At 36.4% G+C, this 27,978-nt stretch overlaps 1 protein-coding gene across 4 annotated transcripts in view; it reads right to left on the bottom strand.

Annotated features, from left to right (window-relative positions):
• The window catches only part of ptpn3 (protein tyrosine phosphatase non-receptor type 3), a 383,558-nt gene that overhangs the window by 123,194 nt on the left and 232,386 nt on the right, over nucleotides 1–27,978 (bottom strand). For all 4 annotated transcript variants that reach the window (XM_039737294.1, XM_039737296.1, XM_039737297.1 and 1 more), the window contains exons 10-13: nucleotides 10,672–10,760; nucleotides 6,883–6,946; nucleotides 4,099–4,271; nucleotides 393–527 (exon numbers count right to left, since the gene is read on the bottom strand). In XM_039737294.1, the coding sequence (XP_039593228.1) occupies nucleotides 393–527; nucleotides 4,099–4,271; nucleotides 6,883–6,946; nucleotides 10,672–10,760 (461 nt within the window). The remainder of the gene's footprint in view (nucleotides 1–392; nucleotides 528–4,098; nucleotides 4,272–6,882; nucleotides 6,947–10,671; nucleotides 10,761–27,978) is intronic.

Below are 27,978 nucleotides of genomic sequence, written 5' to 3'. Positions count from 1 at the left end.
AAATGATTTGTTTAGGTAAAGATTATTTTAAATAAGTTGAACCAAAATTGCATGCTTTTCTGTTGTCTGGCTTTATATTATTTGTACAGGTTTGTGATAAAACTCAATAATCCACTACAGATTTGAACCTTGGACCACTTGAGCACCACTGGTATCACAGATTTGTTTGATCCATCAGACTATAACAATTACAAATTCAAGTATTCATTCAGTGAAATCAATTCTAATGTTGATTACATAAATACAGTAAACTAGTTTTTGTTAAGCAAACCTGTTCTGAGTCAAGACATAAAAAAAGAAAACAAATAAGACATTTCTATATCTTACTCTCATTGAGCATAATACTACTCACACAGCTTTCAATAAATGTTTCTGTTAAATACCAGACGTACCAGTTTGGGGTCATTGGAGGAGAACGTGATGGGAGGCTTTTCGTCTCCAAATGCTCCAGTGATAAAGATTTTCTCAGGACTGGATTCCACACCATTCCACCGATGACTTTCCGGCAAAACTGAGTATTGATAGATCTGAGTTTAGATTGAGTATGAGAGAAAAGGAGACACACAGCATTAAACCAAACAGCAAAATATAAAAGCACATTCATGCAGAGTATAAATATACAGTATAGTTCTAATTGTGAACAGGTCCACCATGAAAAGGCACCACACACATTAAAGCATTTTAACAAATAAAGAAACAATGCAAAGATTGCAACTGTTACTACGCTGTAACTCTACCAATCAAATAACAACTGCTAATAAGTAAATAACATGTAATATTAGCAAGACACCCAAGCAGAATTTTGTGAATTTTCATAAAGTGCTCGACTCCGTTGATCATCCTGAGATGTCTTGGAATCACCCTGAGGTTGCTGGATATCATGGCCGGCCTGTACACTGGTACTGTGAGTGCTGTGTAGAGTGGAGATAGAACCTCTGCATTTTTCCCAGTTGATTCTAGGTTTCTTCAGGGGTGTGTTCATGCTCCTACTCTGGTCAATGCTTGCATGGGCTAAGTGTTGGGCAGGGTCGCAGGGTCCAACAGCTGTGGGACCTCTATTGGTAAAGAAATATTGGCTGATCTTGATCTTTGCCGAAGATTCTATGATCTTCATGGAGTCAATTGAAGCTATAATCGGGACTCCTGAGACACTGGGCAAGGAGTCCGAGTGTCTGGGTTTGCAGGTGTCCTGGATAAAAAACAAAATCCAGGTCTTTAATGACCAATGTACAGACACAGGCATCAGCAGTGTGTCTGTTTGTGGATAGTGTCGACCTTATCGAGAGTTTTACTTACTTCAGCTGCAACATTCCTGTCTCTGTGGACTCTACCTATTACGTCAGTAGAAGAACTGGGAGAGCAAGGGGGGTTATAATGTCTCTGTAAAATGGTTTTCAATGCTCCTACTATTTGCAAATGGAAGAAGGTCCAAGTCTTTAGAGTCCTGGTGCTTCCTGTTTTCTCATATAGTTGCAAGACATGGATGCTATCCAGTGACCTGAGGCAAAGACTCGACTCCTTCAGTACGGTGTCTCTTTGGAGAATCCTTGAGTACCGCTGGTTTGACTCTGTGTCGAATGAGTGGTCGCTCTTGGTGTCCCAAATTTGGTACATTAACCTGTACTTGGAGGGCGCGTCAGTTATGGTCATGTGGCACGTTTTCCCCGAGGATGATTGGGCTCACAGGATCCTCATTGTTATGGACCCAGGTGGCTGGACCAGGACAAAAGGATGCCCACGTAACACCTTGCTGCAGCAAATAGTTGGTCACTTCCAGCTTCTGGTAGGTGGGGCTTATAGGGTTGCCAACCAAGATCCTGATCAGTTTTGTCTTGTGGTGGGTACTGCAACATGCAATACCAGTTCATGCTCCCCAACCTAATCTGACATGTTTATACAATATGTATGATGAAAGGTTCAACATTTTTTATGTCCTATGTACTGTTTAAGTCACAATGGGGGTTTGGGACAAAAAACCCCAAAAAAGTATCCATACATTCAATAGGCAGTTAAAGCAAATAAGCATGATGAAAACCATTATCAAATAAGCCTATATTATATGATATAATGTGCTGTTGTCACAGCTTAATGAAAAAAATACATAAGTAAAATATCTACCAAAGCTTCAAAAAGTATGGACACAAATTCTAAGACAAGTCTGCAAAAGTAGTGGAGGGAAATTAAGCCATTCTTACATGAGAAATTTCATTGTGTATTGTTGTAAAGACAGTGGTGAAAAATGCCATTTCAGGCTTTGCTCTAAAACCACACATAAATATACAGCTAGCTTGTGATCTAGTTACACGAATGGCCATTGTATAAGGCATGCTTCATTGCTATCTACTTCAAATCATTACTCAACTACGTTTGTGGCGTGGATGGTATGACTGTCGAAATGCAAGATTCTAATATCACCAGGATAAAAATGCTTAAACATAAAATAAACATGACCACTTTTAAATACTTTGTGTGTATCATCATATGCTTTGCTATTTAAGTAGATCCAAAACCATTCCAGAAAAATACACCCTAAACCAAAGCTGTGCCTTTAGGAATCTAATGGTCTGTGCCACCCATGTAACTATCCACTAAACAAACTTCTTAAAGACAACAATAGCTAATATTTTATACATGACCATTAAAATTATGATATAGCAGTTGATCATGCCAGTGACCACCCAAACAAAAGCACCTGCATTCAGTTTCTATATAAAATGAATAAAGTGTGTACCTTGTAAACTACAATTTAATTCTTATAATAGGACTTCAGGGAGAAAAAGCTGTGCATAATTTCAGAAAAAAAGTTATCTGGGAACAGTTTAGTTAACCCAGAGATTGGTTTGACGCTGGAACACTCTCTGTTGGCTTGAAAATAAATAATATGCACCAGACAGAACAAATATATGGTACACAGCAAGAGCTGTTTGGCAGTATTATACATCCACATCACTGTATACTGTCAAACTGAAGAATATACCTGCCCTAGGTATATTCATGCTGATGCCACTTAAATGATTATCAAATGTTTTACATGGTACAAGTAGATATCAGGTACAAAGACACAATGCAACTATGTTATGCCTTAACTCTGATACTAGGTATCATCACTAGATACCATCAAATTCAATTTGATAAGTATTTAGCCATTACCTTTCCTTACCACCTTGAACTAAATATATAGTATGTACAGTAAATTTTGACAGGAATTAGACTATTTAAGACTAGGATTTATAACAAATAGAAAAAATAAACATTTGAGAAAGAAAATGCATTACTCAGCAACTTTCTAGGTCTGTTGGAAGATGGAAGCATTCCAATGGGAGAACTAATACTTTATTGCTAGATAAAATCTCCACAAACCTCAAACTTCTTGGGGACATGAACTGGCAAGATGGTTGAGACGAGCTGTCCATGATAACACAACTGGGCTGAATTCTGACACCTGCCTGTTCACACCAAGCCTTGAAAATTCAATGAGATCTAAGAATCAGGGAAGGTCGGCTGCACTCTCACCCTTAAGCTCTCGAAAACTGTAATGCTGCTTGGGGGATGTGATTTCAGAAAACTCTACACTTTTATCTACACTTGCTGAGGGGCTCTGGACTACTACTCGGAACTCTACTTTTTTTTTTTTGATTAGTTTAGTGCTGACCTCACTTTCCTTCATGTTTCCACAAAATATATACATAAATTATTTGGTTTATTATTGTAGATGTTACATGTTCATTTTCAATAAGAAAGAAAAAAAAACACAACACACAAATAAAAGAACACAGCACTCTAACACTTTGGGCAAGATAGGGGAAAGTTACTGAAGACACAATCCACTTTAAGTGGGCAGGAAGGAATGAATGTGCTTTTTCCCACAATATATCCTTAGAATTAACATCATCATAGGATTTGCTTTATTTGCTAGGAAAGTAAAAGATTCAGTAATACGCATAAGTAGCATGCAGTAATTTACATAGTATAATCTTACAAATTAAAATCCCACCACAGGAGTTGAGAGTTACAATATGAAAAGTGTCCTCAATTAAAAGTAATAATGCAGAACAAATGTGACTCCATTTAGAATCAAGGGACTTTGCAGTTTCTCACCTGCCTGTGTTCTTACAGCCCAACGTCCAGTAGTTCGCCTGTAGCTTTTTGTCCTGATCTAGTGCCTTCTTTGACTGAAAGAAGGTGTGATGCTCCACGCAGGATTTCCAGAGATTTTTGCACGCCCTATAGTTTAGGAGACTGAAGACCACAATATGATGCCTGGACTCTCCCTAGATAAACAGCAGAAGGGAAAAAAAAAACAAAACCTTTCAGTGCAATAATTATGCGAGGACTGGTTTTTCATGGTTAAATCAATGTTATTTTGAGATCATAAACAGCTTAACAGCATAATGGTTAACTATCTATACAGCTTGCTGCGGTGGTGAGTGGTTGTTTCAGATTTAAAAAATGTATTACTCATTATCCTTGTCTCATCACTACAGGAAATACTGACGAATTTCACTTTGTAGCAAATCCACCTTTAAAACCTACATACTCTATATAGTACACAATTGTTTATATAATTATGTAAAAGCCAGGCCGACAATTTGGTGCTAGATCATCCTTTTCCATCTAGGATACACCATTGCCGTCAATGTTGACAAATTGTATTATATAGGGGGAAACTGGTAGGCACCATTATTTAGAATAGAAACATGCTATTTTCAGCTTCCAAGTTTTTGGAATTTAATAATTCTTCTGTTCATTTAGCCAGCACCAAAATCTTTTTAGGGAGTCAGAGCTTCACATGGTTATCAACACCTTGCTAAAGTATTGGGTTTAGTAATTAACCACTCATTTGTTTTTGGTGTTGACCGTTGCCCATTTTTTCTGTCATGTTCCTTGTGATTATTTTTTCCTACTCTGCCTCATTCCAAGCAACAGTAGAACACCATCCGACCTAAAATGTGCCCCATTACCCTAATAAATAAATGATACAAATGAATGATAATGTTATTTAACATACTTAAAATGGAAACTTTGAACTATTGTGTTCATAAAGGAAAGGAATATCTGCTCTTTTAGGGCTTAAATAGCTTTATTCAGAATAAAGACTAACAAAAGCAAAGTTAAAAAAAACCAAATAAACGACCCTCTATGACTGTGAACCATATTGCATTTCTAACAAATTATACAGAGGTGTTTCTTGACTTTGGTTCACCATGCTTTAAAAGGGTGCAGAGTGTAAAAGGATTAACATTTGACAATCTTAAAGCTCTTCTTTTATTTTGGAAGCATACATCTACATTAAAAGAATGCATGTAATAGATGCATAGTCAATTCAACATAACATTCATATCTTAGCTGTGTACCTCTTATATACAGTGTATTTTAGTAAAATGTTTATAAGTGCATCTAAAGCAAACTGCAAATACTGTACATGATGCTCTAGTCTAGACAGTCCTTTTTGTATTCTTCCAAAAGATATTAAGATGAAATGCCCTCCTTGGCCACTAGGTGACAATGTTATCTTATAAATTAAACACACTGGGATTAGGAACATGAGAATTTCAGCTAAATTACTGCTTTCTCAAGCAACACAAACAACTCAAAAGGACAATGCAATTTACAGTCAACAAAAGTATTAATTAAGGCTGTGTACAGATTGCAGACTAATCACAAATTTTGGGACATGGTATGAAACAAGATATTTAACTTGACCTGGATTCTAGAATATGATACGAAATAGTTCCATTAGCACAGCATTCCTACACATCCTCATTAAATTATTGGTCACATATTCCTCATTGGCCAATATGACACAAATTACAATCTCAGATCAAGGTAACACACAATATTATACTCTTATGTCCTAGCCACAGTTGTCAAACCTCACGATTCCAAAAATATCTCAAACATCGAACACTATAGGTTTATAGGGTCATCACAGAGTATGGTGCTAATCAATATGCAACATGTCATCACTTTCAGGGACCATGACTTGTTGAGTACAAATACCTTACCTTACAACAGCACATTTGTTTCACCTTCAGAAAAGCTCATAATTAAAAATGGTCGATGGGGACTTGCTCTCAACCAGAAGACCAAAGAGCTTAGCCCTTCTTTAATCACCATACAAATAATGCATTAGCCCGTTACCTTCAGTTTTATCATATCAAAATATTTCTCTCCACCAGTAAAAAAACTCATTAACACAGACAACGACTTATTTTATAAGAGACAAAATCACCCCTTAATGGTTCAGATCAACAAACTTTGCTGTCACCTGGGATGTAAGAGCTTAATAAATGCAATGCAACCTGAAAACACCTTAATCTTCCTGTCTAGCAAGAAGCACCATAATTTCCTTACTATCACACTAAGATGATCCTGCCCTTCTAGATGGAAATGGGACAAGAATGGTAACTATAACTGAATGGAAGCTGAAAGGAGGCTGTAAAGTTTTTTCATACCCGACATCTGACTAGGTGCTGTTCTTATAGCACTTCACTGTACATCTGGGATTGCTGAGTGTGTTAAAGGCATGCTAAAGGCAGACCTTTTTTTTTAGATTTTTTACATTTTAAAATACCATCTCTGTATGCTGTTGTGCGCATAGAACATCTTTGAGACATATACATTATGCAGATGTGACTTAGATTTGCATAAAAAAACTGGCTCATTGAACTTATTTCAACCACATGAACAATATATACAAGCTTATTACATATGGTGTACTTACAGTGCAAAGTCATTCTTTTGCACATTAAAAGCAAAATAACTCCTCAAGCTACTAAGATGATAAAAGAGTAACTTTCTGGCTTAACTTCTGCATTGCAACTATTCATAGGTCATGAACTCGCAATGAAGCTTCTTGCAGAACAATACACCAATACTTACATGCTTCTGCCTTAGCTGTATAAAGAATCTTTTTCTTTTAAAGGAAATCTTTATTATGTTGACCCTGGGGGAAACAAAAATCTATAATCACATTTTGATTGAGGTGTTCCTAATTACAGAGTACTATAAAGCTTAGTACCAGTTATGTTGTAACTAAATGTTTGTCACATAGTATTCTATAGAATAGTAAAGACCTTGTTTCATATGCTGACTGCATTTACATTAATATAATTATTCTGATTGAAATGAGTGCATGTAAAATATCCATCACTTCATGGTTTTTATAAGCAATTTCATTTTTCAAGAATTATTTAATCACATTTATTTAATCACTTGTCTAGTAACAAAATAGTTACATTTTCTTATATTATACATGCTAAAATTATTTTTTCAAGAACACCTTGTAAGTCAGAAAAGATGACTAAAACAATTCAGTGAAAGAAGGGACAACTGGCCTTCAAATACCAACTCCAATATTGCCAAATGAAGTGCTACCAAGTATGGGCTTGAAACACTGAATAGTACTCCACAGGTGTGCCCACCTCTTTACAACTAAGAGTGTTTTAAATTGTATGTCTCCACAGAGACAGGAAAAAAAGTTCTAATGGAGGACCTGAACTAAAATGTTATTGAGAAGCTAGTTTAGTGCGGAAAAGAGGAATGAAGTTAGTTAGTAAAACAGATGATGTGTACTGCAAAACCCAAATAAATGTGAATTGCCAGAGAAACCAAAAAACAACTTTGAGGACCTGGGAAGGAGCAAATGGAGGAGACAATAGACACAGTGAGAAAGTGTAAATGTGAACTTGACAATGACCAGGTACAGGATTCAAACCCGAACACAGGATCCATTAGGCACTAACCACTATACTACGTCAACAATCATTTAAGAAGTGTTTCCACAAAAACAGGGTGCAGATTGAACATGAAACATGACTTCAATTAAACCATGCATTTTGCTTTTACATAATGTCATATTTGTTTTGTAAAATTACATAAGCTGAATAAATATTCCATGCAATTATCTACAGCCATTGAAAAGTCACCTCATGTTTTATTTAAGAACATCCAGAAATGAGCTACTATACTTATTATGCACAGCAGCTGTATCTTTTTAGCTTGGCTGAACAAAGATTTATAGAAGACATCAACAAAGTGTTTAAAATTATAATGGCAATTATCTAGAAGTATATCTGCTATTACCTTTAAATAAACTTTTAAGACAGAGCAAAGGAATATAAATGCAAGTCTGTTAAATGTAAATTTTGCATCAATAGTAGAAAATATTCACACTGAAAGTAGGAGCATTTTTGAAAGTTGCATCTTGGGCATCAAATTAATTTTGGACATTCTCAAGAAATAGTAGATTTCTTGTACTGAATGATATTTTCTTATCAAATATTTCCAGTTGTTCTTATGCTACTAATTTGCTGTTAAGTTACTGTTTGTGTTTTCTTTTTGCCTGATCATTTCACCATGATATTGTTTTCAACTCTAAATACTTTTTATCATTTTAGAATTGACAGGAGATGAAAAACAGGGCATGAAGCAAATGAAATTTTAAAACGTTACCTACACCATATCTGTAATAAAGTGCCTTTTGCTAGTGTGTATGTATGCTGCATACAAGGGATGCCATAGTTTCTGAAGATACTGCCTTTGTTTACTATATTGTCATCATCTAGCATGATTTAGATGGACAGGATATCTTAACATGGTCATCATCCAAGAAATCATACACCAGGTTCCGTGGGTTGGGAATTAACAGCTGGGGATTTTCTAACACAGAAATCTGTAGAAATATTACTTGGCACTTATGGCAGTACTGATGCTTACATGTATGGCTAATCCTTATCTTTCCAAATGCAAGCACCTTTCTGGTGGACAAGAATCAGGTTTATCTTGATTCCATTCTGTTGTCAGATTCCTTTATTTAAAAAAAGTCACTGGCAATTTTGCTGCAGATTAGGGATTTGAGCAAAAGACAAGGTTGCTGTTGATCTGTTACTCAGTCCACATGAAAAAAAAATTGACTAGATCTACCTTTTTTTAATGAAAATATAAAGCAACAAAATACATTAAGCATGTATAGCTTGCACTGGAGGACTTTAGTACCAACTAGAATTTTAACCAGGATAAGTCTTCTTTCCATCACAGGGAACATGGATAAAGCATTTAACATATGTAGTATTATGCTTAACTCCACAAAAATGAACCAAAAATGTTGAATTTTTTTAGCAAGAATAAATGCTATTATTTGTAACAGAAAAATGTAAACACCAAAATGATACAATACTGTAAGTACAGTAGGAAAGGTATGTCTAGATGTCTAATGCCCACTGCTGCACCGATGCTGATTTAATACACATCCTTTATTTGATACGTTTTGAAACAGTCACTAGCACATAGCCTGATGTTGCAATCGGGATAGCAGAAGCGTGTTTCTTTTCACACTTTTTTTTAATATTTTTTTCTGTTGCTTGCAAATGACGGGTTAAAATGTCAATGCCTGAACTGTACGACTGAGGTCACCCATTGTGTTACCGCAACGCAAGGCTTAGTGACTTCTACATTTCCCCATGACACAAACAGACAGTTGCTGCATTGTAAGCAATGCTTAGGGGGCTAACATCTTTCGTTTTATCCACCTTCACAGTTTTCCATTATGCAATGAAGATACTGCTCCCAGCAACAACTTTACTTGATTTAAGTCATCTTACGACTAAGAGAGGCTTGAGGTTAATGCCAAGGAGGTTAAATGTACTACATGAAATACAGGGATAAGTTTGAAAACATGAGCCTCTTTTACATGCCTGCAGCCATGACAACACAAGTTCAAAAATGTGGTCAATGAGCCACAACCAAGATGGCTGCCAAAGAGAAAATTACCTTTTAGATATTATTTTGATGAGAATTAATCCAGCTCAAAAGCTTTAGGAAATAAATACTTAACTCCAAAATTCACAAGAGACACTTTACTTGGTAGAACTAAATTAATGCTTATGTGTAAGGCTGCCACACCCTCTAAAAACAGTTCTTAGAAACAGACTGTAAGTGGTTTAACCAAAAATAATTTCTGAAGTGGAATGACCAGACGATAAATGGCTTAACAAAGCTGGCAGTACTTAGAGCCTGGAGTTTATAAACCACGACAATAATCTAACCAGACAACAAAATGGTGATTCAAGCAGTAAAAAAGTCTCAAAATGGCAGTAGTAATATCTGTCACAATTGCAAAACTTGTAAATTATTCAGAATACAAACAACAACAAAAATACATATAAATTAAAAAAACAAAAATTGTATAATTCATGACACCTGTCTATGATAGTGGTAGGGGAATGCATTGGTTTCCCACACTTCAAATGCAGTACAGAGTAAAATATGTACTTTTGCTCTCTCCTTTTCATTGTATTTGTTTGCTCACATCGAAAACCTGACATTCACCTATTCATCAAATTCCAACCTCCCTATATTCTGGACTTTGAAGTTTACATAGCCCTGTGCTGGCAGGTTCCTTCACTCAAAAGGAAATCTGCTATGTCTTTGATGACAATAGTTGCTATCCAAATAGACTGCTCTTAAAAATGATTTATATGTATGAGATGGCAATCAGAAAAATCCAAAGATGTTAAGCAGTTACATTTGGAATTAACATGACAGTGGCTGGGTACATTGAGAATTTGCAATTTAATTTTGAACATTCATAGTGTAATATACATTTAAACATATTTTGAATTTAGATATAAATTTGAAAGACCTACAACATATATAAGTGATTCACCTTACCAAGAATAAAAGCTTGTGCAAATCATATTCCGAAAGACAGCAAGCCCTCCAGATGCAATTCCAATGATCAGCTCCATGTTGTTTGGATCCTGGAAGAAGCAGAAATGTGACTTTTGAAAAGTACAATCTGTAACGCAGAATGAACAACACGAGAATGGCACAACTTGGATATTGTACAAAAAAAAAACCTTTACTGAGTTAAATCAAGTATTCCAGCATGCCCTATTGTGAAGTTCCCCTTGGGAATAATAAAGTATCTATCTATCTATATACCCAGCGGATGGGGATGGCTGCTGAACCTTCTCATCTAACATAAGCTCAACTGAAATGAATAAACTCTGGTCGCTCACCCTGAATAAGAACAGAACTAGTTCCAGGCTCAAGGCCACCCAGTATCTTCTTATTTAAGACTATTTCCTCCCTATAAATTAATTAAAACCATAGCAGTGGACCGAGTACAACAAAGTCCTGTATATAAGCTTGAGACTTTCCTGCCTACTGGCAGAACAGTCTGTAAATGCCATTATGGAAAATTCTCAGTGTACACGAATAAATTCTCCTAATTGAGGGATGACTTCTTTTTTAGTGTGTTTACTTCCATAACATTATGCTGAAGTATGCAGTAAATATTTATTTTGTAACATATAATTTCCAGAGTCTAACAATATTCCTCTATTTCAATGACAACACTGCACCATCTTTGGCTCTCAGTTGCTCTATTGCAACCCATCTATAGCCAACGTTAGCAGTATGTCACTATGATCTGCAAAGTTCATTTCATTGTATTTGATTTTACTCATATGAGTAAAAACCAGAGAGAGAAGAAATAAGACACATTTAGGTAAGCCAGCTGACAGAAAAGACTGTGAGACAAGCTGGCTGATGGGGAGTGGGAGATTAATGAAACAAACAACTGGAAGACGGCACGGCAGGATAGTTGCCCTGTTTGTTGTGTGGTCAATTAAAGTATGAATTCCAGGAAAAGGGATTTGCACTGATTAAAGCAGGCCTGACTCATTGTCTTGAAGTTTACTTTAGAGCTATGCAATTCAGTTGAGAGAGAGATAGACTGTCAGAGAGATGGACAAATGACAACTGGAAGGCAAGTTAGAGAGATGGACAGAAAACATGTAAAGGACACTCAAGCTGGCCGTTTCAAAAGTGCTGATGTATGCTTGATCAATATAGTTAAAACCACTGTCTGTCATAAATGATAAGAATAGGTGAAGGTGTTATTTGGGTTCAGTCTTCAAATAAACAGCCTATATCTGACAAGAATTCTAAGAATATATAAATATGTGAGTGGTTATAATGATGAGGATCCAGCACGAGTCAGAAGCGTCTCCATGCCATCAACATTCCACTGGATAAGACATATAGTCGTCAGTATTTCCCCAACTAGAACTGGCTGTGTCCCTTGGCTTCACTCTAGCCTGAATATGGATCTATACACGATTATGCATTGTACAATTGGGAATGGAAGTTATCTTTTAAAGTAACTTAAATACATCTCTCTTTTGTAGCATATTTCTCGTTTGATCATTTTTCTGCCATGATTACAAAAGGGATGGTACTGGCTCTAGTCTGTTCTGCATCAAGAAACACATCCCAGGGAGAAAGAGAACCTCCTGCTACATACACAATCTGAATTGCACTTCATCTTTATGATGTGCTATGATTTTTCTAGAAGTATCTATTTAATAATATTTTAGCAAAAGTTCAAGTGGTTATTTTAATGTTGTGAGCAAACAATTGGATAAATGAACACAAGTAGCGTGAGATTTTTATATTTGTTTCCTTGGATGTTTCTATATTATTTGTCATTTTACGACATTATTCTATGAACATTTTTATGTTTTTTCCCCATGAAAACATGACATGTTTGTTTCTTGGCCTATAATACAAAACATATAAAAATGTCTTTTTACTTAGAATATTCCTTTAACTCCACTCTTGTATTAGAATCCTCGTTTATATAATGTATAAAAAATAAGTGAATCTCGGAATCTACTGTGAGTTAACAGGGAAGAAATCTAGAGATTTGATGACTGGCAACAGCATTTTGATAGTTTGAACAACAGCATATTAATGAATTAATCAAGACATACTGTAAGTGTAATAAAGAAGATAAAGTGATCATTTGGGGTTTAATCTTTTTGAACACTGATTGGAAAACCATTCTTGGAAATATAAAATAAAATATAAATAAAAGATATCACTTAGAAGATAACCTGATACAAAAAATGTATATATATATATATTATATTATATATATATTATATATAAATATATGCAGTACATACACACACACACATACAGTTGTGCTTGAAAGTTTGCGAACCCTTTAGAATTTTCTATATTTCTGCATAAATATGACCTAAAACATCATCAGATTTTGACTCAAGTCCTAAAAGTAGATAAAGAGAAACCACTTAAACAAATGAGACAAAAATATTATACTTATTCATTTATTTATTGATGAAAATGATCGAATATTACATATTTGTGAGTGGCAAAAGTATGTGAACCTCTAGGATTAGCAGTTAGTTTGAAAGTGAAATTTGAGTCAGGTGTTTTCAATCAATGGGATGACAATCAGGTGTGAGTGGGCACCCTGTCTTATTTAAAGAACAGGGATCTATCAAAGTCTGCTCTTCACAACACATGTTTGTGGAAGTGTATCATGGCACGAACAAAGGAGATTTCTGAAGACCTCAGAAAAAGAGTTGTTGATGCTCATCAGGCTGGAAAAGGTTACAAAACCATCTCTAAAGAGTTTGGACTCCACCAATCCGCAGTCAAACAGATTGTGTACAAAAGGAGGAAATTCAAGACCATTGTTACCCTCCCCAGGAGTTGTCGACCAACAAAAATCACTCCAAGAGTAAGGCGTGTAATAGTCGGCGAGGTCACAAAGGACCCCAGGGCAACTTCTAAGCAACTGAAGGCCTCTCTCACATTGGTTAATGTTCATGTTCATGAGTCCACCATCAGGAGAACACTGAACAACAATGGTGTGCATGGCAGGGTTGCAAGAAGAAAGCCACTGCTCTCCAAAAAAAACATTGTTGCTCGTCTGCAGTTTGCTAAAGATCACGTGGACAAACCAGAAGGCTGTTGACAGAATGTTTTGTGGACGGATGAGACCAAAATAGAACTTTTTGGTTTAAATGAAAAGCGTTATGTTTGGAGAAAGGAAACCACTGCATTCCAGCATAAGAACCTTATCCCATCTGTGAAACATGGTGGTGGTAGTATCATGGTTTGGGCCTGTTTTGCTGCATTTGGGTCAGGACGGCTTGCCTTCATTGATGGAACTAATGAATTCTGAATTATATCAGAGAATTCTAAAGGAAAATGTCAGGACATCTGTCTATGAACTGAATCTCAAGAGAAGGAGAATCATGCAGCAAGACAAAGACCCTAAGCACACAAGTTGTTCTATCAAAGAATGGTTAAAGAATAAAGTTAATGTTTTGGAATGACCAAGTCAAAGTCCTGACCTTAATCCAATCGAAATGTTGTGGAAGGACCTGAAGCGAGAAGTTAATGTGAGGAAACCCACAAACATCCCAGAGTTGTAGCTGTTCTGTACGGAGGAATTGGCTAAAATTGATGAATGATCAAAAGTTACTGGAAATGTTTAGTTGCAGTTATTGCTACAAAGGGGGGTCACACCAGATACTGAAAGAAAAGGTTCACATACTTTTGCCACTCACAAATATGTAATATTCAACCATTTTCCTTAATAAATAAATGACCAAGTATAATATTTTTGTCTCATTTGTTTAACTGGTTTCTCTTTATCTAATTTTAGGACTTGAGTGAAAATCTGATGATGTTTTAGGTCATATTTATACAGAAATGTAGAAAATTGTAAAGGGATCACAAACTTTCAAGCACAACTATATATATATATATATATATATATATATATATATATATACATACATATATATATACATATATACATATATACATACATATATATATACACATACATATATATATATACTACATACACACACACATATATAAACATATATATACATATACATACATATCTACATATATACACACACAGCTATTTCAGAATACGCTGCTTGTTAAAACGGATGACTCCGCTCTTACGCAAGTCTGCGGATATTATGAACTATCGATTTGTTCAAGTTCTATTTAAATTTTAAATAGAAGGAATTTTTATTTAGTCGACAGAAATATCTTTGGTAGGAATGGTAAAACAGACAGGAATATTATTCTGAATAAATCAACTCAAACCTTAAACAACTTATAATATTTTGCTCTCCATAAAAATATATCCTGTCTAAATTATACAAGTTAGAAATAAAGTAAACGTTAAAAGAACAAACATTCAAATTTCTTTACTCTTATGTAATTTTATATAAAAATAAACTTAGATTTTAAATATCCCAAAAGATTTTGCTCTCCATAAAAATATATCCTGTCAAAATTATACAAATTCAAATATGAACATGCTGCATAACAAAACCTGGAAATATAAATAAAATGTGTTCCTTTCAGCAATAACAAATCAAATCATTCAGTTGTCTTTGCTCATATGTCATTTTAGAGCTGGACGCCTGGCATCTTTTTTGGCCACAGGTTCGTTTCTGTTTGGTGTGAGGTTCTGTGTTGTGGAGATTCTCAGGATGGATTGCAGGTGCTCATCAGTGAGGCGACTCCTGTGTGCTGTTTTGTTAGTCTTTATCACTGAGAAGAGCTTCTCACACAGATATGTGCTACCAAACATGCACAAGGTTCGAGCCGCATGTAGACGGACTTTTTGTTCTTCAAAGTCACCAAAGCGCCGTGCAAACTCAGTGCGCAGTGCGCCAGTTTATCAGCAAAGTGCGATTTGGGAACACCGTAGTGACGACTTGGTTTAACATTACTTGGCAACAGGGAAAGTGGGGCAAGGTGACTGGTGCATTTGTGTCTCCCATAAAAGCAGCTTCACTTGAAATCACTTTGTGATTGTGCACGGTTAAAACGTCCGCTGAAGTGTCAGATTCTTATTTAATTATGCTGCTTTCTGTATCTTCTGCATTGCATTCAGGTTACCCTGATGTTTTGTCTCATAGTGCCGCCTTAGATTAAATTCTGTAATTACAGCCACATTAGCTCCACAAATGAGACACACGGGTTCAGTAAACATATACTCAGCCTCCCATCGGTCTTTAAAGGCTCTATTTTCAGAATCAACTTTTCTCTTCAGCATCGTGTGAGCTAGCTTCGCAATAACTTGCAGCATCATAAGGTAGACTTGATTAACGCGTAAGTGTTGGCAAGGCAGCTGAAGCGCTGCATTATGGGATCTGTAGTTTATTGTGTTACCAGCCTTCATATACCCGGCTTTAATAACAATAATACAGTATATAAAATGATCTCGGGCGGATATAATTACACGCGGGCGGATGTGGCCCGCTGCCCTTGAGTTTGACACATATGGACTAAATAGAACTTGAAAAGATATATTTTTCAAATGTGATCGCGCAATTCAGATAGAGTTGACGCAAGACTACAGCCTGCATGCCTCAATAAGTCATCCTCCCTCGCTCTTACTTTTTACCGCTCATCTAATGAATACACTGAGTATGGCTTTACCAAAACAATCATTGATGGCTAATAAAGTATCCATTATTCGAGTATGTAGATCGGGATATATATATATATATATATATATATATATACCATCGCAGCGAGAAGTAGTGTGTTAAAAAGCTAGAAAAGAAAAGGGAACATTTTAAAAATAACGTAACATGACTGTCAATATACAGTATTTGTTTTGTGAGTGTTACTGAGTGTTGCTGTCATCAAGGATTTGATTATCATTATTTCTTTCAATCAGGTTCGTATTTGTAGGATGTGTTGTGTTCAAGTTACATTCCGTGTTTGTCAATCGTTGTAAAGATGACAGGTTTCATTCATCGATTCGCTTCTTACTGCATCAATAAACAGCTCGTCTTCTTCTTTATCTGAGACCTGACACACTGCATGCACGGGTTTTTTACACTGTCTTCCTTTAGCGGACATTGACTTTTTCCAACGTGTGCTTTGTTTCCGCAGTAGCTGGATTTATGAATATGCTTATATGTATCAGACGCTTCATATTTTTGCTGCCTTTTCAATTGTGTAATTCGGTTTTGTTCAGCTCTTTGGAACTGTTGCTTTTATCTGTGCACTGCGCCAGTTCACGGAGCCACTCGGTGTACATGCATCGAAGTTTCCCAGCTGTGCTGGTGCCATCTCGTGCTATGTCCATGGCTGTATTTAATGTTACCTTAGTCCTGGCACTTAAAACTTTCTCTCGCAGTTTCACTGAGTTTGTGTCAAACACCACCCTGACCATCTCATCTTCCTCTCCATAAGCACAGTCCTTCACCCGTGAATATTTACCCGTGGCAGTTTGCTATTGATTGCCGCTGACGGACGGCCTTATATGGGCAGGCACTAAATTACAAACGCCAGCGGCAGCCTGTCTATGAACTTAATTTAAAGTGTAGGTTTACATCGTGCTTTGTTTCCGAAGTAGCAGAACTCGCTTCTTATTGTTTCGCTGCCTTCTCAATTATATAATGCATGTTTTCTTCAGCGCTTTTTGAGGTCTTCCTGGTTTTCTATGTACTGCGTGATTACGTGGGAGGCGTGATGATGTCACACGAAACTCCCCCACGGCGTTGAAGCTCATCTCCATTACAGTAAATGGAGAAAACTGCTTCCAGTTATGACCATTACGCGTAGAATTTCGATATAAAACCTGCCCAACTTTTGTAAGGAAGCTGTAAGGAATGAACCTGCCAAATTTCAGCCTTCCACCCACACGGAAGTTGGAGAATTAGTGATGAGTCAGTGAGTGAGTGAGTGAGTGAGTCAGTGAGTGAGTGAGTGAGTGAGTGAGGGCTTTGCCTTTTATTAGTATAGATTATATATATAATATTATATATATATATATATTATATATTTATATATATTATATATATATATATTTATATATATATACACACACACACACACACACATATATACATAAATATATGTTTCAAAATCCAATTGTGGCTGAGCATGGACACTGGGATAATGATATCAAGAAACAGGACAATGGACCAGTGGCACAGTTTTTAGAGGGAGACTAAAACAATGCAAATGCAAAAATATGTGTCAATAAATAAATAAAAAATTATAAAAACATTAAATCAAGATATCAATAAAAAGTGAAAAAAGTTCTTAAAAATGTCATTAATTAGAAATGAAAATAAACCAACATAATATCTTACCCTTTTTCCTATCAAATGGAGAGAGAGGGGTATCAACAGAGCAAAACTCTGGTCTTCCTTCAAAATTCACAGTGCTTTTACCTGCTACTAAGACCACCCAGCAAAAATCCCACCTTGTCCATGTGCATAACTACTGAATCCATAAAACACACACACACAAAACTGTAGGTTTACTGTATATAGTTTATTTAGGGTACCACCATCACTGAGCACTACGCTTCACATAGAACTGCCACATGTTCATGACACATTTCAATTCAAAGTAGTCTGCATGTACAAGCACCCATATTCCCAAGCCAGCCTGCAACATAAAGAATCATTCTACACAACTCATTTTTCGTGCTCTCCACAAATCACATGCCAACATCCCTGCCTTGCTGAACATTTAACCCACTACGGTGTACTTATGCATGTCTTCAGGCATCTACAATCTGCACAAATGATAACAGAAAGATGCAATCTTGCATTCTCCTGCTAAATGGAGCACATTGACAAAAAACTATTTTTAAGCATCTGCTTTTTGAAGCTATAGTTTAATTTAGTTGTAATGCTCCTTTACACAAAGTATTATGGAAGTTGAGATACCGCACATTATCTTTTGTTGAAAACTTCGGTAAACAGAGAGACAGAAAATTTTTTAGAGAGACAGAAAATTGGAATGTTTGCTTTTAAAGAAAGCTGGAGTAAGAAACTGAGGAAAAAGTAATTGGAGGAGGAAAAAGTAATTGGAGAAGGGAAAAAACAAGAAAATCTATTTTAATGAGTTCAGATCTTTTTATTTTGTCCTTTACTTAAAGAAAAGTGTTTGTCTGAGTTGGGATGATGAGTGAGCTTTTGTGAAGTAAAACAGCTCACATTTTCAATTACAAAAATGAAAAAATTAATTGTTATTGCTTAGTTGTTGCTTAGTAAACAATAGTCTTGTTAGCTTAACATAAAAATGTGTCTATTTTACTTGTAAACCTGTTAAGCACATTTTATCTTCTTGATTACTGTCTTATGAAAATTGTACAGATTTGTGGCAGAAGAATCAACTGTTTGCTTCTTATCACATTCTTACAAACAGCATCGGCATATGGAGAAAGGTTGGGAAATCATACTTCAGTCTGTTCAACCATGGTTTGGCTCCATCAGTTAATTTACAATTTTTTTATTTCCTCTTTGTTTTTTTATCTTCGAAAAGCACTTAACGCTGAGCGTTGATTGGCACTGCAAACTTAATGACAATGTGCAGGTTTGGCTTTTTCAACAACAAAAACACAAGGGTAAACACTGAAAAAAGGAAAAAAAAGAATCAGTGTAATCAGTTTTACTCTCAGATTTACTCTTACATCTGACACACTCCTGATCCAGGAATCAATCAGCAATGCTGCACAATATTTCCACCCATTTCTTACTGCGCTCACTTCACCAAAAGGATCCCACCCCCACTGGTATTCTAATCACACACAGGGAGAACTCCCCCCCCCCATTCAAATGCTGTCTTGTGGGTCAACAATGAACTTAAAAAGATAAAACTGGGTTCCAAGGTCACAAAGGTTGAGAAATTCTGCTCTAAAAGTGGTTGAGAAAAAAAGAAAAAATTTAGCAGTTATGTGCTTAGTTAAACTTTGTTAGCACTGATGAGCTGTAGTCCCTACTTATACATTTGCACAAGGTTGCAGATAAGATAATAGGGTCGGGGGAGTAATATATATTCAATACCTTTCTTCCAGGATCAGTTATGTGAAACTGAATATGCTCACAGCCACAGCATCTGTGGCAAGAACTTGCTAAATGCATCTTCTTTCAGCTTCACTGAAATTTGCTCCTTTGCTTCTGCAGACAGTCTTTATTTTTATAAACAACCATGTCCCATTTCCTAGTGAGATCACTGTCACTGCTATGGCAAAATAGGGGCACGAGGTGTTACAATTTCTCACTTGCTAGAGCATTACCAATGATAAATATCAATAAAAATAAAAAAAAAACATGTTTTAGCTAATTTTGTATTTTTTTCCTATAATATCACCAAATTTCAATCAAATCTGTCATTTTTCTAGTCTTGAATATTCTGGAGATTTATTCATCCATCCATTAATTTTCATAACGTTTTGACTTCAGTCCTGTTCACAAACTAGTATACACTTTTCCCATTAAAGAATTTCATTTTCTGGAGTTTCTCTCTTTTTTTTTTTTTAAGCAAAGTCCTTTAATACTTGTCAAATTATGACTTAGTCAAACAGGCCTCATGAAAACTTTGAATTCTCAAAGGTTATCAATAATCGAAAGAATTCTGCTGGATCATCTTTAAGCAGCAAAAGAAGTACTTGAAGATACTAGTAGACATAATACACAGAAAATGTGCTTTTTTAAAGCTACAATATTTAAGGTTATATATGGTTCATGAGCCTGGCTGATGTGTAGAGGAGGTGGGGCAGGCTATTGGATAAAGTGAAAGCAATATGGTTCTTTATTGCAGACCACCCTCAGCTAATACTCAATAACACTGCCAATTAGTTGATTGTTTCATGGTGATGGTCATATGCATCACTGTGTCGGTATCCTCTGCTGTGTGACATACCTTATACAGATAAGCCTGTCTAATGTCACCATCTGCCCAGGAGATGCCAAAAGTGAACACTCATATTAGCCTCTTTAATCAGCTGACACACTCACCATTTGGCTAATTATCTGATTAAAGATTTTACAATGATTAAGGACTTTTGCTACATAGGTGAATGTAAGGAAAAATGTCTGTGTATTATCTTGAACAATTTCTTGCCCACTATATCCAAAATGGAGATTATCATATGATTTTTAATTCTTTCATTACATGTTGCGTCTATATAGGTAGTGCCTATTCAATAAGATGTTATGACAGTCTTCTAAACTATCATATTCTGGTGCTTTTCCTATCCATACAAGGAATAGTGTGTGAAATGGTCTAGACCAGGCATGTCAAACTCACTAGCATTGGTGGGCCGCTTCGACTGCCATACGTGCGTTAGCGGGCTGCACTGTAACAAATACTATTATACAAAGATGCTGTAGCTTTCTTTCCAATACTGAAAACTTTAAAAAATGTAACACTTAAAGTTTAAAGAAAAGCAATTTATTTCCATACAATCTCTGTACAACAGCGTACAATTAGAGTCTTAGCCTCTTAGCTAGGTCCTTATATAGGAGTCTTACAGTTTGAGATCTATTTCTTTTGTCCCGACACTTGGCATCTCTTGTTAGGAACCAGTTTGTCAATATCAGGCTTGAAATCTTGTGCAGCTGCAACTTTTACGAGGGATGAAAGGTGCTCGACAGTAAGTCTTGAGCGATGTGGGGTTTTGGTAGCTTTCATTAAAATTGCTCACAAAGGTAAGTGCTTCCAAACAGACAGTACTCTCTGTGCCAACTTATGGATCTGCACATACCAGGGTGGCAGGTAAGCATACAAGCCTGGCACACCAACTTCGTTGTATTTTGCCATCAGAATAGAATCTGACTGCAGTTCAATCAAATCCATTTCGATATTCTCAGGCACATTCTCAACATTGTAAGAGTATGGTGACGTAAACACCACAAAGTCCTGGTTGTGTGAACTGAAATCGCGAAAACGCTCACTGAATTCATTGCTCAGTAATTCATGTTGGAAAACAAATTCTCCAAAAATCTAATTTTACTTTACTAACTTTACTTCAAAGTTTATATTGTAAAATTGATATGCAAAAAGCCCCCTGACCTACACTAATTATACAAACTCAAAATCACAAAAATCTGTTAACAAACAACTCACCAAACTTCTCACGTCCACTTCAGATCTTCAGCTGTAGTCCGCACTAACTTTTCATTAAAATACTAGCACAAAATTACATAAAACTAGAACAAAAAAACATGAAAATATGCGAGCTATTACTACTTGTGATGGTCTTTTCTGCCCAGTGGCCAGTCTCAGCAGTCCAGTCAGTAGTGTAGCCCAGTGGTCCACAACCTGTTTGACACCAAGGACCGCTTTACTAGAAGCAAATTTTTCCAGTGATCGGTGGGCTGTTGGAGGTTGGAGTTTATGGGGTGATTATGGGCGGGTTCATAGGGCAGTTTTATACACAATTTACATTACATTTCTATTATTATTAACTTATAATTTAGTAATAGAAATTATACAGCTTACCATAATGCAGAATCAGTGAGAGCCCCTGGCTTGTTTTCCTGCAACCAGAAGATCCCATCTGGGGAGGATGGAAGACAGTGACACGCGAAGTGTGTTGCTTATGTTTAGTCTACTCCATAATCTCGTTTTGGTTGCTGTCACTGCAGAAAACGTGCATCACAAAGATAGGAAGTTGGAAATGGAAGCAACTTCAATAGCTTCTTTCACGTTATTTTAATCTTCTCCTGTCTACAAGTTATGCTGACAAGAATTTTTCTCAGCATTTCCTTGCGATGATACATTTTCAGGGTGCGAATGATGCCCAAATCTAATGGCTGAAGCACTGCCGTGCAATTGGGTAGGAGGAATTCAACACGAACATTATCTAAGTGCGGAAGCATGTTGTGGTCAGCACCATTATCAATCAGAAGCCAAGTCATCCTTTTCTTCTTCTTCACATTGTGAGGTTTCCGAACTCTTTTGGGATCTGGGATTCCCCCCACCTAACGGGAACGACACGCCGAAGTGCGTCCCGAAACACTATTGCCGTGTGTGAGATTGTTTGTCCAGGTCCCAGGATAGTTTAAAAACCTCATATATTCTTGAATGAGTGCCGCATTAATAGGAATGTTTCTTGAACAAGCATCACTGCAACCACATAAAAACGGCTTTTTCGGAGTCTTCAAATTCAGCAGTTCACATACGTTTGCAACCCGAGATTTTCTTCTTTTTTGCATATAACAAGTATGCCGTTTCTATAGAAGGGGGATAATGAGTTAAAGTCTAATGGATGTTTTCAAATGTTGACGAGCAATAAGGAAAAGGTATCACTTAAAACCACACAAAACAAAAACAGCAAAAAATAGTACGAGGAAAGTTCGAAGAAAGAACATTTTTTTAAAATGTTTCTGTTTGGGGATTGTTGTGCAAATGTCCACAACTGAGCTGCGACCACAGAACTAACTGCTCTGTGGATGATTCATTCAAGCATTTCAAGGTCACTTCATTGTAATAAAAGTATCTGCTGCTGAATGTACTTCGTAGTAACGAGATTTCTGTGGACTCGTGTCATATGGGGAAACTGTCAGAAACATAAAAATACTTTGTTATAATACTCTCTCACCGCAGTCTCTCCTCTCTCTGCGCTGCTGCAAAGCCCTGCCCGCCTAGCGTTCTGAAAAGTGTCCTCAGTAAAGGGGGCAGCCTTTTTGCTGTAGCCCTTCAATGAGTGAGTCTCCATTGCTGGCAGTTCTCTATACTTGCAGATGACGTTTCCGGTATCGTAGTGCCATGGGAAAACGTGATTTTGTCAGAAGGCAGAAGTAAGAAAAGGCAATAAGTAATGGCGAAGATGCAGAATGATTCAATCACAGATGATAGTAATCATTTTGTACAAGTTTAGTGCTAACTAGGATCTGTCATGTGGGCTGCACAGATTTCTGTTGTGGGCCGCGTGTTTGACATGCCTGGTCTAGACCATTAACTCTATCTTGAATGGTACAGAACATAGTAGTTTACAGCTATGCTATGCCAATTATTTCAGCCTTTGTAAGTTCAAGAAACTCCACATTTGTTACAATTTCAAATAGTGAGCTCAAGACTCTTCATTAATCATCCTCCCTCAAATCTACTGAATTACTGATGTCCACTGGAACCACTGCAGGAGTGATCTTTACTGTTACTTCAATTGAAAAGTATCCAATATAAACTAAGAAGTAAACAATACTTAGTACATTATCTTTATAGACTATTTTATCATTTCTGTCTTACATTTTCTACTCAGTATAGAGCATTTGTGAATTTTAGATTAGCAAATTTCATGGAATTGTCAATTCAGTTTCCTATTTTGTTAATTAACTACCGTTCTGTAGTTAAGATGTTCTTCATTAAAGATCTATTTCTCATCTGTTTCATTTTGAGTTGTTTTTCCATTCATTGTGTGTTTCTGAAGGATTCTGATTTTTGTTTAATAGATGTATTTAATTACTGGTGAGTTGTGTTGTGCAGAGATAGTTTTTTTTATGGTTTTGGCCTGACCAGAAAGGAGACAGAGCTGGAGGTGGCAGAGTTAAAGATGCTAAGATTTACATTGGGTGTGACAAAGATGGATAGGATTAGAAATGAAGACAGAGGGTAAGCTCAAGTTGGACGGTTTGGAGACAAAGTCAAAGAGGCGAGAGTGCTCTGGTTCGGACATGTGCAGAAGAGAGATGCTAGGTATATTGGGAAAAGGATGTTAACGATAGAGCTGCCAGGCAAGAGAAAAAGAGGAAGGCCTAAGAGAAGGTTTATGGATGTGGTGAGAGAGGACATGCAGGTGGTGGGTTTAACAGAACAAGATACAGAGGACAGAAAGATATGGAAAAAAATTATCCAATGTGGCAAACCCTAACGAAAGCAGCCGAAAGATGAAGAAGACGACTTATATTTTAAACTAGCAAAATACCCGCGCTTCACAGCGGCGAAGTACTGCCTTAAAATTTTTATTAAGAAGAAAATTAAACCTTTTTAAACTGAGGGAAAATATACCAATAATTATTTGTTAAGGATCTCTTTGTATACCACATTTTGAGTTTGGCCCTCCGGTTGTAATATGACTAAGCTGTGCGCCGAGCTTACTCTTGATCATGCAACGTACAGTTGGCCATGTGAACAGTAATCTTGTTTCAAATCTCACAGCTTGCATTGCTGCTGTCATAATTGGTTTGAGTTTCATGGTCTGTTTCAATTATGACAGTATTTGAAGGACTTGTGTTGAAGAGACATTCGGCATCTGTCAAGCGTTGTAAGTATACAACCGGTTTCATCGATAACGTCAAATCCAGCTTTTGAGAGTTTAAACATTCATAAACATCAAAGTGTCCACTACTGAAATCGTCACCTGTCAATCTAAGATGTTCAAGAGGCATTGGCGGTTGTCGAAAGGTGTAAAATATTTGGCCATTTCGGTACACTTGAAAGCGACAACCGAACAATTCACCGGCAGCCATCAACTCACATGCAGATGCATAGGTGAAGGGCTTAAGCATTTCACTCTCCTAGTGCTCCTGTGTAGAATAATTATCTCCTGTACCGTCATCAGTCCACAGCTTGAACCTGTCCCAGTCATTAAATACATAAGACACAATGTTCCTCCAGATATCAAGAGTGAGCCTAATATGGCCGTGCAATATGTAACAAAGAGAATGGAAAAGGTAGGTGCCATCTCTGAGCTTGGAAACCACTCGGTAAGTGAAAGTTCTTTGATCGATGGCGATCACCTCGATAGACATGTTAATGGGGGTACGGTTGGAATGATAAAGGAAATGGGTACCTGAACAATGTAAAGCAAGTCTAAAATACCTACACAATAACTACAGGGTGGGCCATTTATATGGATACACCTTAATAAAATGGGAATGGTTGGTGATATTAACTTCCTGTTTGTGGCACATTAGTATATGTGAGGGGGGAAACTTTTCAAGATGGGTGGTAAATAAGTACGTACATCGGTTTTGGTTAGCGCAGGGAAGCCACCTACCAAATTTTCGTGAAGATGGGGTCAGCCTTCTACCTACACGGGAAGTTGGAAAATTAGTGACGTTGGAAAGTTGAATATGGCGGCCGACAGTGGCGTCATACCATCAAAATAAGTATGTACATCGGTTTCGGTTAGCGCAGGGAAGCCGTCTACCAAATTTCGTGAAGATGGGGCCATAAATAAGAAAGTTCAACATGGCGGAAGTTGTTGACCGTTACATGTAGAATTTCGAAATGACACCTGCTTAACTTTTGTAAGTTAGCTGTAAGGAATAAGCCTGCCAAATTTCAGCCTTCTACCTACACGGGAAGTTGGAGAATTAGTGACGAGTGAGTGAGTCAGTGAGGGCTTTGCCTTTTATTAGTATAGATGAAATACAAAATGTCAAGGTCCAAAAGAAAGCCAAGAATTAATAAACAAACCTAAAAATTCTAATTTTACTATTCAAGCCAAATTTAAAAAAAAAAAAAGAATAAAAAAAGGAATATCAGAACTAAAAGGCCATCAGTTGCAAAGCTAAATGAGAAACAAACAGCAAAAAGGAGCAAAAGAATAAAAATCATGATTAATTTCACTGCAAAAATGAAGTAGCTACTAGCCATTTAAATAGTTCACACAAAAAGAAAAATAAAAACACAATACAAAAAAGACATAACACAACACCCCTGGGAGAGTCGAATGAGAAACACTGTTTGGTGTTTAACCTATAAGTGATGAAACAGATTGTTACATAGATACCAAACAGAAACAAAACAACAAACAAAAGGATATAGTAATCAAACTACCTTCCGTTTTCTTCTAGTAATAATTATTCACCACTGATAACATTTGAACTGCAGGAAAATAGCCTAAATCATATAAGGCGACTTAACATTATACTTAGTGCTCTAATCCAATTGTGGAGGCCATTTTCTGATAGCCTATGAAGAATTAACTGTTTAAAACAAGGCCTTTAAAGTTACTATCACACCAAAGCACAAAGAAATTCTGGGAAATAAATGTATGTAAAATTTCCAGGCTTTTAAAAAGGTTAACTTTTCACCTCCAGGACGGTCACATTAATGTCTCCCTAGAGAACTATTCAGCAAATTCTATAAAGACCACAGGATAGACTTAAGGAGAGGAGGATTGAATGGATGTATAAGGCAAACTTTATTTATTTGTTAATCCAAGCTCATGAACAATTGAGAGTGACTTAATAAAAACAAAATCAAGCAAAATATATTTAGGTCCCCTACGGAATTAAGTTGGAGACATGTAAACTACTTTCACCCACACATCCTGACTGAGGGGGCGAAAAGGAAAATAAGTAAACTCATAACAAGGAAAATCTGGAAGAGAAAAAATGCCAAACATGTTTCTGATTTAGCCAATAGACGCCTACTAGTTATTCCTCAAAAGATAGAAGGTAAAACAAAACAGCTTTTGAATGGAGATATATAAGTAAAAAGTTTGTAACAAACGGCCCAAACTGCACTTCCAGTGGCAAGTATGAGAACACTGAAAGCTATGTCAAATATAAAGAGGGTAACAGTATATACATATTTAGGAAATGAAACTAAAATAGCATCTTACAAATAATTGTTTAATATTTTTTTTGTATACTGGAATGCTTTATGCAGAAGGTAGATCAACAACTAAAGAAAAAAAAACAATTTTTAGAAAAAGACTACTTAAAAGCACAGAAAAATAAGATGAAAAATAAATGTGAACTCTGATTTTACTTTGTAAAAGGAACACACATTCATTAAAAGGAAAATTCTAGGACAGTCACATAAAAGTGCGCTGAGAATGAGAAAGAGCCTAAAATACTATACAGTCATATGAAAAAGTTTGGGAACCCCTCTTAATTCTTTGGACTTTTGTTTATCATTGGCTGAGCTTTCAAAGAAGCAACTTCCTTTTAATATATGACATGTCTTATGTAAACAGTAGTATTTCAGCAGTGACATTACATTTATTGGATTAACAGAAAATAGGCAATATGCATCATAACAAAATTAGACAGGTGCATACATTTGGACACCCCAACAAAGACATTACATCACTACTTAGTTGAGCCTCCTTTTGCAAATACAACTGCCTCTAGACACCTCCTATAGCCTGATGAGTGTCTGGATTCTGGATGGTGGTATTCTTGACCATTCTTCCATACACAATCTCTCCAGGTCAGTTAAATGTGATGGCTGCATTAATGCCTTTGTAGATTTCGAATTGTGTTTTGGGTCATTGTCTCGTTGGAATATCCAACCCCTGCGTAACTTCAACCTTGTGACTGATGCTTGAACATTATCCTGAAGAATTTGTTGATATTGGGTTGAATTCATCCGACCCACGACTTTAACAAGGGCCCCAGTCACTGAACTAGC

Source organism: Polypterus senegalus, chromosome 15, assembly GCF_016835505.1.
Source record: "Polypterus senegalus isolate Bchr_013 chromosome 15, ASM1683550v1, whole genome shotgun sequence".
In the NCBI taxonomy this organism is placed as follows: domain Eukaryota; kingdom Metazoa; phylum Chordata; class Cladistia; order Polypteriformes; family Polypteridae; genus Polypterus; species Polypterus senegalus.
This window is presented reverse-complemented; position numbering and strand designations above follow the sequence as displayed.